The following is a 14381-nucleotide window of genomic DNA, read 5'->3' on the forward strand; positions in this document are numbered from 1 at the left end:
ACCACGGCCTTCAAGAAGACGTTCTGAAAGATCCCACATAGGAAGTAGAGCTCGGAGGTATTTTCATTGTGTTTAATAGGAGTTCACAAAGAGGAGGTCTGTGGCAGCCACTGGTCCTCACAAACTGAGGATGTTCATTTACTCGCTGATTTCATAAAATTTAACATTTTAGAGGTCATTTTTTTCCAAAGTGATTTAAAAATTAGTACATATAATATCCTCCCAATTTAGCTGAGGTATTTGAAGCTAATCTATATGACAATTGTTCTGAAAACACGTATAAAACTTGTAGGCTACAAAATGAACATCCCAACTAGTAAAACCACTCTCGGCATTAAAAAATAGTGTGTCAAAATGTAGTGTGTTTAACTAGAAAGTGTCACACTCATTTCAACTCTATTTTTAAAATAACATGGCGTCACTTTAAGAGAAATGCTGTTTTTCCAAAATAGCAGAATTGTTATCTTTCCCCATGGTTTAAAAAATAAGTATTACCATCATGACATCACTAGAAAGAAACGGAAGCATACAAGGAATAAACTATAGTTTCTTTTTATATCAAAATGTACTCTTGAAAATGTGTTTGGCACAGTGCTAAATCATATATAGTTAATACTAAATATTGCAGGATACAATAAAACCCTGGAGTTGTTTACACCCTCTTATGGGAATGAAAATAATAGATACCAATTATTCAGAAGTCAGCCTGTACAAACTGTATAAACAATATTTTATGTTTTGCTTTGAAAACCAATGATATAATAAATTTTACATAAAAGACTGCAAAATAATATAAATGGATTTAAACAGATCTTTACAATAAGAAATTCAAATGGAAACAGACAAGTAACAAAGAGAAGTAAAAAAATTTATTGCAGTATTCGCTCCACCAGAGTGCCTGGGGACCCCTTTTCTTGTACTGTTTTCAGGGTGACCTAATACAACAAAATCTACATTTACAAAAACTCCTTCTGCAGATAGGTCATAGATACTGCATGCTTTTTTTTTTTCTCAACAGAATAAATTATATATCCAGGAGAGTCTGCCATTTTACAGCCTGGAGAGACAGTGCTTCCCTGGAAACTGGGCTAAGCTAAAGAAAGCCATCCGCTGCTAGGTTCAACTCCAAGAACACTTTATTAAGAACATTAACAGACTAATTTCCAACATTCACTTGTTTATTTTTTAAACAGAAAGTTTTTTTTCCAAGATATAAACAATTTTGTTAAACTATAATACAGTGGGAGTAAAAACGAACCGAGAGACGTTTCTGCTGCACAACAGCGAAGGGAGCTCCCACAAAAATGTCTGCCCAACATTCCTTCCTTTGTTCCTGCATCCCAGGTTCCACTCTTCAAAAAACTGATTTTTTTTTTGCCAGAATGTTGATATTTCAAGTTTTTTTGCCTTTTTAAAAAAATTCCTGTAAATTTGGCTGCATGTACAAATTCATTAGCTGGAAGTCCCATCCTTGGCGGCATACAGGGATCGTAAAGTCTGAACAACTTTATTAGTCAGCTTATTAGCACTCGTTAGAGCAATTTTTTTGTAAATAATGTCTGACTCTTTAATAGTGTCTACCCAAGGCACCAGTTTGCGGCCATCGCGGCGCTTGGCCTCCGTCCAGGAGCCGCTGTAGGAGCCTGCCATCCACTGGACACTGACGCCACTGCTGGTTCTCTGTACTACTCTTGCAATCTGTGGTCGGTCTTTGTACTTTGGACAGCAAATAGCGATGACATCCATGACGTCAACACTTTCATTCATCTGTGCTGCCAACTCCGTAGAGTCTGAATTTCGTTTTGACCTTCTCAATGACTAAAACATTGGGAGGGGGAAAAAAGACCAAGTGTTACACAAAAGAATTTTAGTGAAATTATTGTTTTTATTGCTTGTAATCCCTTGACGCCGGGAGCTGGGATTTCCCGGCACATTCCATTGCCGGCAATGAGACGCACCGTGACCGCCAGCGCCAAGGGGTTAACATATACTTGTAAAACCATATAGCTTTTAATTTGTACCCGTGTCTTTACTCTTGATATATAAAATTATTATATGTACATATAAACCATAAAGCTACATAAAACTTAGCAACAATAAAAAGGATAGCACACATTAATACAATCCAAAAAATTATTAATCCTTTATGCTGAATAAATCTCATTTCTGGTTTTTTTATTATCTTTTATGTTAAACTTTCTACAAAAGGATGTATAAATGGTTAAGTAGAGAATCTCTATCTACAAAATGTTTTGTTTTATAAGTATTACATTACTCGGTGTACATTTAATAGACTGACACATATAAGCACATAAAAATCATTTTACGTAATACGCTGGGAAATACGTTGACTCCTCCTCCGCCTCACCCCTGAAGTGCCTCCTCCTCTATCCTCCCCATCACTCTCCTCATCTTCTGTGTCTGCTGCTGTGTTATTTTTAGGGCTGCCTCCTCCAAGCAGCGAGGTAATTGCTTTGTTCCGAGCGTTGGTGCTAGCTGACACCTCTCCTTCCTCTTCTTCTTCATCAGGGTCTAGATGTTCCATGAGAAGTTTAAACTAAAACAAGATTGAGAGTTTTCTGTCAACATTTAAACAACGCCGTCGGATTCTTAGATGTTTTCTATGGTGGTTTAGAGTGGGTGAAAGAGACCATGGCTATCTGTGCAAATCAGGGATTGCTAAGTCTTTTCTATACAGAGGCAGAGTGACAGGCAATGCGTTTGGGGCTGGTGGCCATATGGTCCCTGCTGCAATTATAGCTCCCCCACTGCTGTAGGAAAGCATACAGTGTGAACACGGCCTTGTCATTACAATTTTACAACAGTGGGTCAATTTGGATCAAGACCCATAGTTTGCTTGGAGGTGTGTCCAAGTCAACAAACATTCAGGAAATAAATATTGACTATTTATTAACAAGCCTTGGACTCAGTACTGGACTTAAAGGCATGTACTACCACACCTACCCTCCATCCAAGGATATGTACAAGAAGAGCTAGGTACACACCTTTGACCCAAGCACCCTGGATGCAGTGGTATGGGGAATCTCTGAGTTCAAGGACAGCCAGGGATACTGTCCTTGAGGGATACTACTGAGAGGGGGCGGGGAGGATGAATACAAGGAAAGGAGAGGAACAAAATGGCCCAGGAGGGTAAGGGATCCATGGCTTTTAACTTTTAAGGATATAAGCCGTGCGATATGTTAAGCAATCCTCTGTCTTTGTCTCAAATAATGGGTGGACAGTTCCCAAAGACGCTGTGCACTATGGTGGGAAGAGTGGGAAGGCTAGCCCGACAGACAGCCCGGGATGCTCCTGAGGTCGGTACTCACGTCTAGGTACTGCCTTACTATGCTCCTCTTCACATCCTCCGTCAGTTTGGAATTAGCCATGTCACTTCGCAGGAAGTCCAGTGTTTGTTTGGGATGAAAATGAACCCCTGTTTTCCGATTAATGGCTTTATCATACACTTTTGCAGATTCAGATGGAGAATATTTTTGAATTTTACTGTTTTGGAAATATAAAACCGGAATTTCAAAAAAGTTCATGCACATACTTAAACTGATTCCAACTCTTTCTTAGTAATAACTCAAGTTTTAAACCATACAGATTTCAATCAGTGAGAAGAAAAGAAAAGGCAAACATCAACAGAGTGTTCCTTTGCTCTCACTGATGTCTGTACCAATGGGGACGGAACAAGGCACCTGGCTCTGAGGAGGGACAGAGTGAGAGTCCAGCTTACAGTAAACGGTGTCGTCTTCATGAAATCTGTGCCTCCTGTCTTTTTTTAGACTACGATTATGATAATAGGGCAGCTTTCTTACAACTGAGTCCAATTAACTGGTGTGTCGGCTAAAGTTTAGTTCTTTTCTGTGGAAAGAACTTTGAACATTTATTTGGGCGTGTCTGCAGGTATGTGTGTTCACCTCTGCACGTGTGTGGAGGCCAGAGGCCAGTTTACAGGAATTGGCTCTCTCCTCTCACTGTGGAGTCCTGGAAATTGACCATGGCTTGCTTGCAAGAATTTTTATGCACTGAGTCACCTGACTGGTCTTACTTCATTGGTTTCATACTCATTTATTTACTACTATTTTGTATGTGTGCACATGTGGCTGTCAGTTTTCCCTTCCATCATGTTGGTTCTGGGGATGGGTCTCTCAGTGTCAGGTTCAGAGGTAAGATCCACTTTATCGACTGAGCTACCTATCACCCCCTAATTTTGACTCTTTGATTTTTCATTGTCTATATAATAGCCAGAAAAACTGCTTGTAAACCTGTTTCAGATTTTTAGTTATTGCTTAAAATTCTTTCCGACTCCTTACCAATACAATAATACTTTACACTGTTTTAAATTACTCAGTTATCAACATTTCACATCCAAGTATTTCTCTTAAAAATCTGCTTGCAGCAGAGCTCAGGAACCCAACACAGTGTATGCATAGCAAACACAAGGCTCTGGCTCCATCTTCAGTGCTACATTAAGACAGTGGCTGGATTTTTAGCACTTCTTGAAAACAGTGGGAAGAGCTCTCGCTACCATGTAACCTCTTCAGTGATAAAAGGTGGTAACTATGTTTCTCTCTCTTCCCCTTTCTGGTGTTAGGGACAGAACCCAGGGTTTTAGACATGGTAACCACCTGCTCCATCACGAAGCTATGTTCAACAGTTATAGCATTAAATAGCTCTTTACATGAAATAAACTATACTGATTGGCTTTATGTCAACTTGATAAGCTAGAGTCATTGGAAAGAAGAAGGGAGCCTAACTGAGAAAATGCCCCCATTAAGGCTGGTTTGTAGGCAGGGCTGTTAGGCATCTTAATTAGTGACTGCTGTGAAAGTCCCGCACACTGTAACTGGAACCACCCCTGAGCTGGCGGTCCTGGGTTCTCTAAGAAAGCAGCCTGAGTAAGTCATTATCAGCCAGCCAGTAAGCAGCACCCTTCTGACTTCTTCAATGGGGAACAGCGATGTGGACCTACAAGCCAAAAAAACCCTTTTCCTTGCCCAAGTTGCTCTGATCATGATATTTCATCCAGCAATAGGACCTTAACTACAACACATACTCTTTACACTTGGCTACTGATATTATTATTTGACTTGGTGATATTTTTTTGTTTTGTTTTGTTTTGTTTTTTGAGACAGTGTTTCTCTGTGTAGCCCTGGCTGTCCTGGAACTCACTCAAACTCAGAAATCCGCCTGCCTCTGCCTCCCAAGTGCTGGGATTAAAGGCTTGCACCACTACACCCAGCTTGACTTGGTGATTTTTTTTTTTTTTTACAAAAGATTTTTAAAGTTTGTATGTTCTGTGTGTGCCGTGCTTGTACAGGCCAGAGAGAGCTGCCAGATCTCCTGTGGTTGGAGATACTTGCAGGTGCTTGGAACTAAAGCGTAATCTTCTATAGGAAGAATAGGTACTCTTAGCCCCACCTTCTCAGCCTCCACTTGGTGATTTAAAAAAAAAAGAATCTACGCTCTCAATGACTGAAATGCTCAGAATGTCTCCAATGGCTTCTGATAGTTCTTTATCTTTATCTTCCTCTCTAGTCAGTCTATGTTTGCTCTTACTGCATGGCATTTCTTGTTAAAACTAGACTAACTCTCTAGAAAAGCATTGTTTATGTAAATCAATAAATTAGTAAGTCATTTAAATCTGGAATGCATGGAGTGAAGAATATTTCCTTTCTCCTAATATTATAAAAAACCCCAAAATAATTGTTTACAACAAAGGAATATGTAGCAATGAAATGAAGCAAATGCGCCCCATGTCACCCTGTCCTGCGGGTTTTATACGGTGCCTGTTGATGCTCTGTACAGGGTATGCTTTTCTCGTACTCTTATGTAAACTTACCTATCAGAAAATCCACACAGATTCTTCAGGTGCTGTTTTAACATAAGAAGTAATAAAATACCCTGGGAAACATTTGCAAATTCAATCAAAGGGGCTGAATTTTCCGGCAAACACTTCATCACTGAATTTATATCATCTTCGGAGTCTGAGTCTGATTCCGAATCTACTCGCTTTCGAGACTTCCGAGGTCTGGACACTTCTTCTTCACTCTCACTGGACTCGTTCTCTTTAGCAGGGGACGTTTTTCTCTCTTTCCTTTTGTCTTTTACCATAGACTAAAAGAAAAAGGAAATTGTGAGAAACAAAACAATAAAACCAAAAAGCCACTAAGAGCTGCAAAAAGCTTCCTTCAGCAGAGAGTGCATAAGCAACTGCTGGCAATTGGAGAAATAAGCCTTAGGGTAGACTTAGTCCTAGGACTAAGTCATACGCAGCACCCACCCTACCTTCCCCACCCAAACAAGTGCCAGCACCACTGGAAGGGAGATGACTTTCTCCTAAGGTTAGCAATGAGACAGATGGCTTAGTTACAAAATACGTAAGCAAGCCACTGTGGAATAAGAGCAATGCTTATGATGTTTAGGATTTCCTCAGTTTCTGTTGTTATGTCTCCCTTTTCATTTCTGATTTTGTTGATTGGATACTGCCTCTGTGCCCTCTGATCCGTCTGGCTAAGGATTTGTCTATCCTCTTGATTTTCTCAAAGAACCATCTCCTGGTTTTGTTGATCCCTTGTATAGTTCTCTTTGTTTCCACTTGGCTGACGTCAGCCCTGAGTGTGATTACTTCCTGCTGTCTACTCCTCCTGGGTCTCTTTGCTTCTTTTTGGTCTAGAGCTTTCAGATGTGCTGCTAAGCTGCTAGTGTAAGCTCTCTCCAGTTTCTTTATGGAGGAACTCTAAATGGGGCTCAAGTGGATACACAGGACAATGACAACATTTAGTGCTTCAAGTGAGAGGGAGAACAGTGGGCTGACCCATCAATAGCACCGTCCACACATATGTAGAAAGGACACCTCAACTACCTAGAAATGGGGTGCCTTTAGATCTGAACAGAATGAAACAGCAACCCACATACGCCTTTAATCCAGCACTTGTAGGCAGGGCAGGTGGATCTCTGATTTTGAGGCCAACTAGTCTACAAAGGGAGTTCCGGGACAGCCAGGGCTACACAGAGAAACCTTGTCTTGAAAGAAAAAAACCCAAACCAAAGCAAACCAAAGATTTAGCAACACCTGTAACTTACCTCCTTGAATGACTGTAATAGGTTACTACCGGAAACAGAGAGCGTAATGTCTATGTGGTGCATTATAAACAGCGGCTCTTCCTGAGTCTGGTATGGAAAACAGGCTAGATTGTCTGCTATGTACAAGAGCATAGTCACTTCTGTTTTCTGCAAATTTTAAAAGAAGGTACACATGCTTAGTGGTAAGATAGAAACCCATCTAAAGAGCTTTTAGAAAACTACTACAGGGTATATTTCATCAATACTGGAGAGAGAGTGAAAGACAAGTACAAAGGAGAAAGACAGAGGGAGGAGGGAGAGAGACATAAAAAAAGAAAAGAGGCAGAAATGAAGTGAGCTTGCAACCACATTTATAATGATGTACACCATGCTACCTTAAGAAAGAAGAGGTGAAGCTTTTAAGTGCATTTAAGTAAAAATCCTTCTTTTTTCTTATAGATTATGTGAGACCTTTAAGATGGATACATACTGTATCAGAAAGTAAACATACAAAAACATAATTAGCCATTGCCTTGTAAAACACATATGGCGTGCGATCAGTTACACAGTTAATTTTTAGCTTCCAAAAAGTATATGTAACACACTACTAATATGTGGATTTACCCTAATCATGGCTAAGCTTGGTGGTGAACACCTTTAAGGCCAGCATTGGGGTAGCAGAGGCAGGAGGATCTGTGTGAGGCCAGCCTTGTGTATGTAGTGAATTCTGGGACACCTAGAGCTACATAGTATGACCCTGTCTCAAAAACCAAAATCCAGCCCCAAAACTATGAAATACACAAAATGCAAGAGAGATTATGGTTGACGTTGATTGTATGGTTTCAGTCGGGGAAACACGGGGACATGCCTGCGACTCTAGCTAGCACTAGGGAGGCTGGGGCAGGAAGACCACCTGAGTTAGTTAAGGGGTTCAAGATCAGCTGAGGCAACACAGTGAGACACGGGCCGGAAATAAATACGTAAATGAAAAGGAAGACATGTTACTATTTAAACTGATTTTAAAGAAAAACAATCATAAAAGTAGTAACCAAGGCAGTAATAACTTGCAGATCTTCACCACTAAGCTTACCTACTTTATGAATTGTAACTTGGAACTCATTATCGTTTCTCTTTCTCTTTTTAAAAGCCACCACCATTACCTGAGCATACACGATGTGTGTAAGGGGCAGCATGTGGCAGAGAGCCTCTTTCTGCCTGTAGAGTGGTTCTAGGAATTTGACTCAGGCTACCTACCAGTCTTGTATGGCAAAGCTTTACTCTCTGGGTCGTCCGGCTAGCTGCCCCCTTTTGCTCTCCCCCCCCCCCCCAAGACAGGGTTTCTCTGTGTAGCCCTGGCTGTCCTGGGACTCACTCTGTAGACCAGGCTGGCCTCGAACTCAGAAATCTCCTGCCTCTGCCTCCCAAGTGCTGGGATTAAAGACGTGTGCCACCACTGCCCGGCTCACGTTCTTTTTAAAAAGATCTATTTTTATGTGTGAGACTGTTTTGCCTGGTCATATGTAGGTTCACTGTGTGTATGCCTGAAGTGTATCAGAAGAAGGCATCCTTCTGATTTCCCAGAACTGGAGTTATGGGTGGTTGTCAGCAGCCACATGGGCTGTGGGAACTGAACCCAGAACCTCCTCAAGAGCATCAAGTGCTCTTAACCACTGAGCCATCTCTCCAGCTCCTCAACCTACTCACTAAATATCACTGTCTAAACATTACAGTGAGGAAATGCAGAATATAGAACTCCACTGTACCTGTCAATATTCACCCTCTCTCCCTTCTCCCCTCTCTTTGATTGGCCTAAAAAAAAGTCAGGAGCCGGGCGTGGTGGCACATGCCTTTAATCTCAGCACTCGGGAGGCAGAGGCAGGTGGATTTCTGAGTTCGAGGCCAGCTTGGTCTACAAAGTGAGTTCCAGGACGGCCAGGGCTAAACAGAGAAACCCTGTCTCGAAAAACCAAAAAAAAAAAGTCAGTATGTGGACCAGGCTAGCCGTGAACTTTTGCTGTGACCCTGCCCCTGCTTCTGAAGCCCGAGATTACAGGTATGAGCTACTATGCCCAGCTTACCTATCAGTTTTAACACTGTAGCTCATATACTATGTTTTTCTAAGAGTGAGAATGTTCAGAACTAGGAAATCATAGTCCTAATTGGTCCCTCTTCTCAAAATCAAACTCCTTAAATAACAACCTAGATTCTCTGACTTCAGCAGTGGTCACATTGCTTACTTGGATCCTCAGGACAAAAGTATTCCAGCCACTGTTTATTCTCACAGACTCAGTGTATTACTTCCCCTCAACATTTCTTCGTTTTCCTGCTACTAATTCCTACATTCTCTGCTGTAGCCATAACAGATCACTTCCTTATAGCCTGTATTGTGAACACCATATGAAAAACCTTTGTTCCTACAACACTCTCTGCACTGGCTGGCCACATTTTGTTTAAACATTTCCCCAGTCTGCTAGTGCTTAGAGCTGTTCCTATGGTCCAGGTAATGTGCTCAGTACGATCTCTAGTTCAGACAAATGGCAATCTACCCAGGGTCCCACCCTCCTCCACTTTATGTCATAGATTGTCATCTCTTTAGGCCTATGGTGACTCGTTCCTTTTCTGACATCCTGTGTTGGAGGCAGTTGCTTATTATGAGAGTTGGATTTCCAGATTCTAAGGCTGTGATAATAGAACGCCTAGTCAATTAACAGAGATTATGCATTGAAATCACACAGGAATGAACCCCAGCAGAGACTAGGCCTGGAGAAATACCAACAGAAACCACAGTGGAAATAAACCCTTGGAGGCACAGCACACAGCACAGCACTCTCAGCCTTAGCAGTGTCTTGCACAGTCAAAGCTCAACACTAATGACAACACAGTGAGGGCTAGGAGGAAAAGGTCAGGCGTTTCTCAAATGCAGACTTGGCACAATTTATTTGCTATGTCACATATAAAAACTTTTCATGTAGTATTTTAAAGAGAATGGATTTAGTATCTATGCTTTGGTAATTATAATTTTGATTTACTATAAAAACTCTGCCAAGTGGTTAAAATGAGAAAAAGGTTTACACTTCTCATTTACAAACTGCTCTAAAGATAGGCTAGACTGTGCTCTATGTGGGTAGGTAGGTGTTACAGCTATTATTACTACTTCATCTGCTAATGTCTTATACAAAGACCAGTACCATAACAGGTACTAATGAAGATGGTATTTAAATAAATGAATAAATAAAAGGAAAAAAAAAGCTAAAGAATAGGATTTTCTGCTTTCTTGGCTAGAGGTCCTGGCCAGTGCAATATGTGTCAGCTTGTAATTACATACAAATGTAATTTCCTTCATAAAGAAAATCAACATAAAAACCTCAGCAGCTAAAAGTCTGTATTATTAAGCCAGAGAGTGGTGGTACACGCCTTTAATCCTAGCATGAGAGGCAGGGCAGGCGGATCTCCAGGTTTGAGGCCAGCCTGAACTGGACTACATAGTGAGCTCCAGGACAACCAGGGCTACATGGAGAAACCCTGTCTCCAAAAACTAAACCAAACCAACAAACAAAAACCTGCATTATTCTCCAACAATATTTGAGTTCCTATAGAATGGAAGAAATAATCTTACTTATATATATATGAATGCATGTACATATGGAATCTATTTCCCAAGTGATAGTTTAAATGATGCAGCTGACTTTTGCTTATAGAAACTGTCACTGAGGTAGTGAGATGGCTTGGTAGGTGGAGAAGCTTGTTGCCTCTCCTGGGAGCCACATGGTGGAAGGAGAGTTGCCCTCTGATCCCTATACCCACGATGTGGGAACCTCCCTCTTCCATCCCCCAAAACACCATAAAATATATAATTTAATGTAAAATGAAAAAAAAAGGTAAATAACAGTGATAACATTTCCAAGATATACTGTATAGAGATATAACCGTACTTTATTCCTCAATATATTTGCTCATGTAAAATGCCCCCTTTGACTGTGATCATAAACTTTATAAGGAACTTAGTAGAAGTTAAGGAAACACAATTAATATAGTCAATGACATTTATCAAAAGCCATACAGTTTCTAGAACATTTATTTTTGACAATAATAAAGTTTATGCTTACTGCTGTGTCATCAAAGAGGTTGAGTAAAGAAATAAGAAAGGCGCGTCTGTGTTGGCGGTTCCCGCGGATCATGGAGTACAGGTGTGAGCACAGAGCACTGGAGGACTCGTCTTGTCGGAAACCCCTTACAGGGTCTTTTAGGCACGTGTTGATTGCCTGTTGTACCTGGTAAGACATCTTCATACCAGCCACGGCTTTCATCTGAAATTAATAAAGGCCAACTTTGCATTAGGGATAATGGCTATACATCCAAGGCTAGCTTCATTATTTGGTTTCCTTATTCAAAAGAATAAACGTCAAACAACAATGTTCTGCAATAGTAAGAACATGTATTGCAACCCACCATTTCACACACACAAATAACCGGCAACTAGAAGTTACTGCTAACCAAGGTTACAGTACTGTCTGCAGCCCGTGCTTCCTGACTTCTAAGTTACCGGGCTTTCTGAACTGTTACCCTGGCACAACCTTCTAACTGTAAGCTAGAATAAATACCCTGCGGGGCAAACTTGGTTGTAAATTAAGATATTAAGGAAATCACTCTAAAGTAAAGATCTTTAAGAAGTAGTGGTTTATTAGAGCAATAATTCAGGTAATTATCAAAAGTACTTACATGAATGAACCCAGCATATTTTTTGTCTATCTCCACAAGCTGCTGATCAGCCTTGTTCCGCATAGCAGGTTCTGGATCTGTTCCCATGGCAATTAAGTATGGAACACACTGAAACAAAGAAAAAGGGCTTTATAAGACATATAGTGATAATGCACTTCAACAGATGTCCAGACAGTACGTCAGAGATTTAAAGATGTAGCAGAAGACTTTCTTATAACTGCTAGATTGGTGTTCTTTTAAAAGTGCTAACTTTTAAACTTTTTTCAACTTCAAGCAAGGCAACACTAGCAATAGTAATACCGATCCACTGAGCTTCAAACAATGTCAACACAAATTAGCACCTGGATGATGTCCCTAGTTAAGACTCTCCAGAGAAGACTATGATACGGGGGCCAGGGAGGCGCTCTGCTGGAAGTCTGAGGACTCAAGGTTAATCAGACCGCAGATGGTGGTAAAGAATACCAAGTTCTACAAGCTGTCCCCTGACACACCTGTGTCCTCACCCTCTCCGTACCCACACTTCCTTAACTGAACCATCTCATGAGTCCTATCTCTGAGTATTTTTTTTTTAAAAAGGTGAAAGTTTCAATACACTACTATATGTTGTAAAGTGATTTTAGTAGTTCTGAGTGACAAAAAACCAAAAAAACCAAACCAAACCAAACAAACAAACCCAACAACAAACAGACTAAACATTTGTGTCGGTGTCATTTTATGTTTTATTTAGTATCCATTTAGATATGTATTAGAAACTATCAGAAAAAAAACATTTCCTCATGTATCAGTGTGCACTAGAATAAGCGCTGCGGAAGAGAGGAGCCAACAGTCTCTGGCAGTTTCATAGTCCCTTGACCATCTGACCGTAGTTAAAGTATCAGGAGAGCAGTGTTCATGGCTACATAACAGTTTATGACATTATCCTTCAGTTTTCTTTTTTTGTGTGACTCTGGGATCAAACGCATGACTTGAATATACGGATACTCTAGGTAAGCACTCTACTCCTGAGGTGCAAACCTGGCCCGTTACCCTGTTACCCCAACTGCACTGCAAAGTTTGAACTACGATGACAGAATTCAAAGCTTTATCCTATTTATTAGCTTATTACACTCTTAAACCTACTTAATTCTGTTGACATTACACATTGTTGGTTGTTGGGGAATCAGTAAAATTGGATTAAAATGGAATTTTACCAATACTAGTGAGGACAAAGTACATTTTCTATTGTGTTTAGACTCTTAAGAGTTCGGGACAGTTGAGGGTGCCGATGTGGGAGGACACATAAACTCATGAGTTGAGAAAGGAGATAGAAGACAGGCAGTGGCAGTAGTTTAGACAAGGGCTGACAATGGCTTTATTAAGTGGGATAGAGTGAGTGCCATTGCCTTAAGGCTTGCTTACCTGAACTGGATGGATGAGGCCTTGGTTCAGAGTCAGAGCGATGACATTCAGGGCGAAGTGGCGCACACTTGACTGGGTGTGAAAGAACGCCTCCAGCACCTGCTTGAGGTACAGCTGCATGATGGAGCTGCTCATCCCTGAGGAGACGTCCCCCATTTCCTTCAGGTCTTCCTGTTTTGCAACTTTCTTCCCTACAAAAGAGAGCAGAAGAGACACATGTTAATTTAACATCATATTAACGTTGCTCACTTCTCTGACTGAGTCTACAATTCAAACCCACAGAAAGAATGGCTCAACTCATGCCCATGCTCAAGTGCTTGCCAATCTTTTTCCCTCCACTGTGTCAGAGGCTCTTTGAAGACTTAGTAAGAATGTACTCCTTCTTGCTCCTGCCACAGCCTGCAGACACCTAAAACTGCCTTAGAGAGTTAGCTCAGGAATGTGTACTTGATCCAACGCCGCCATCCTTCCTAGGACATGAGGAATGTTTCTGCTCTGGAGTCAAGAAGAGCATGTTACATATGCTGTCAGCTAACCACCGCACTTTCACTTACAGTCCCTGTCCGCTTGCTGCATTCGTGTGTCTTCTTCTTGTAGGTAAGTCTGGAGGTTTTTTAACACTTGTATTTTTAAATTCACCGAGGAGTTCTTATCAGATAAAATACTATTATACAGATTCTTCACTTCTTGCTCAAACATTAGACTCGGATGCTGTATAAAGGCAAATCCTAAGAGAAAGGAAAATACGTTGTTATATATTCCTACTAAAGGCAAATGGAACACAATGAAAATGTCAAATTATACAAAGATCTCCTTATTTCAAAACTTTAAAACTTAAAATGACTGGAAGAATATACGGGTGGCCTTACCTAGAGAAGCAATACAGCAGGTACTTCTTTCCCCATGAATTAAAAACAAGAAATTGCATTTCAAAGGAGAATTTCACACAAGAGGAAACCTTGAGGAGGGAGCAGGGCCTAGTGGCTAGGGGAGTGGATTAGGAGTCAGGAGTCTTGGGTTCTATTCCTGGCTCCACCACTGACTTGTAGTGTGACCTTGGGTGAGTCACACAATCTCTCTTTGCCTCAATTCTCCATCTGTAAAATGGGGACAATAATATTTACCGCCCGCCTACCTCAGAGGGATGCTGTCAGGACTTAAGATGTAATGTCTGCAAACATTTCTCAGACCCG

At 40.9% G+C, this 14381-nt stretch overlaps 1 protein-coding gene across 2 annotated transcripts in view; it reads right to left on the reverse strand.

The window, feature by feature from the left end:
* Nucleotides 1-536: 536 nt before the first annotated feature.
* Nucleotides 537-14381, reverse strand: part of Nipbl (NIPBL cohesin loading factor) — a 159486-nt gene continuing 145641 nt past the window's right edge. The window contains exons 39-47 of one of the 2 annotated variants that reach the window (XM_021208299.1): nucleotides 13743-13916; nucleotides 13189-13379; nucleotides 11791-11898; nucleotides 11178-11378; nucleotides 7093-7239; nucleotides 5849-6123; nucleotides 3330-3504; nucleotides 2369-2557; nucleotides 537-1818 (exon numbers count right to left, since the gene is read on the reverse strand). In XM_021208299.1, the coding sequence (XP_021063958.1) occupies nucleotides 1453-1818; nucleotides 2369-2557; nucleotides 3330-3504; nucleotides 5849-6123; nucleotides 7093-7239; nucleotides 11178-11378; nucleotides 11791-11898; nucleotides 13189-13379; nucleotides 13743-13916 (1826 nt within the window). In that variant the 3' untranslated portion in view covers nucleotides 537-1452. Of the gene's footprint in view, nucleotides 1819-2327; nucleotides 2558-3329; nucleotides 3505-5848; nucleotides 6124-7092; nucleotides 7240-11177; nucleotides 11379-11790; nucleotides 11899-13188; nucleotides 13380-13742; nucleotides 13917-14381 lie in introns of both variants that reach the window. The other variant, XM_029543956.1, reaches the window with a different exon arrangement.

This window comes from Mus pahari, chromosome 11, assembly GCF_900095145.1.
Source record: "Mus pahari chromosome 11, PAHARI_EIJ_v1.1, whole genome shotgun sequence".
Taxonomy (NCBI): domain Eukaryota; kingdom Metazoa; phylum Chordata; class Mammalia; order Rodentia; family Muridae; genus Mus; species Mus pahari.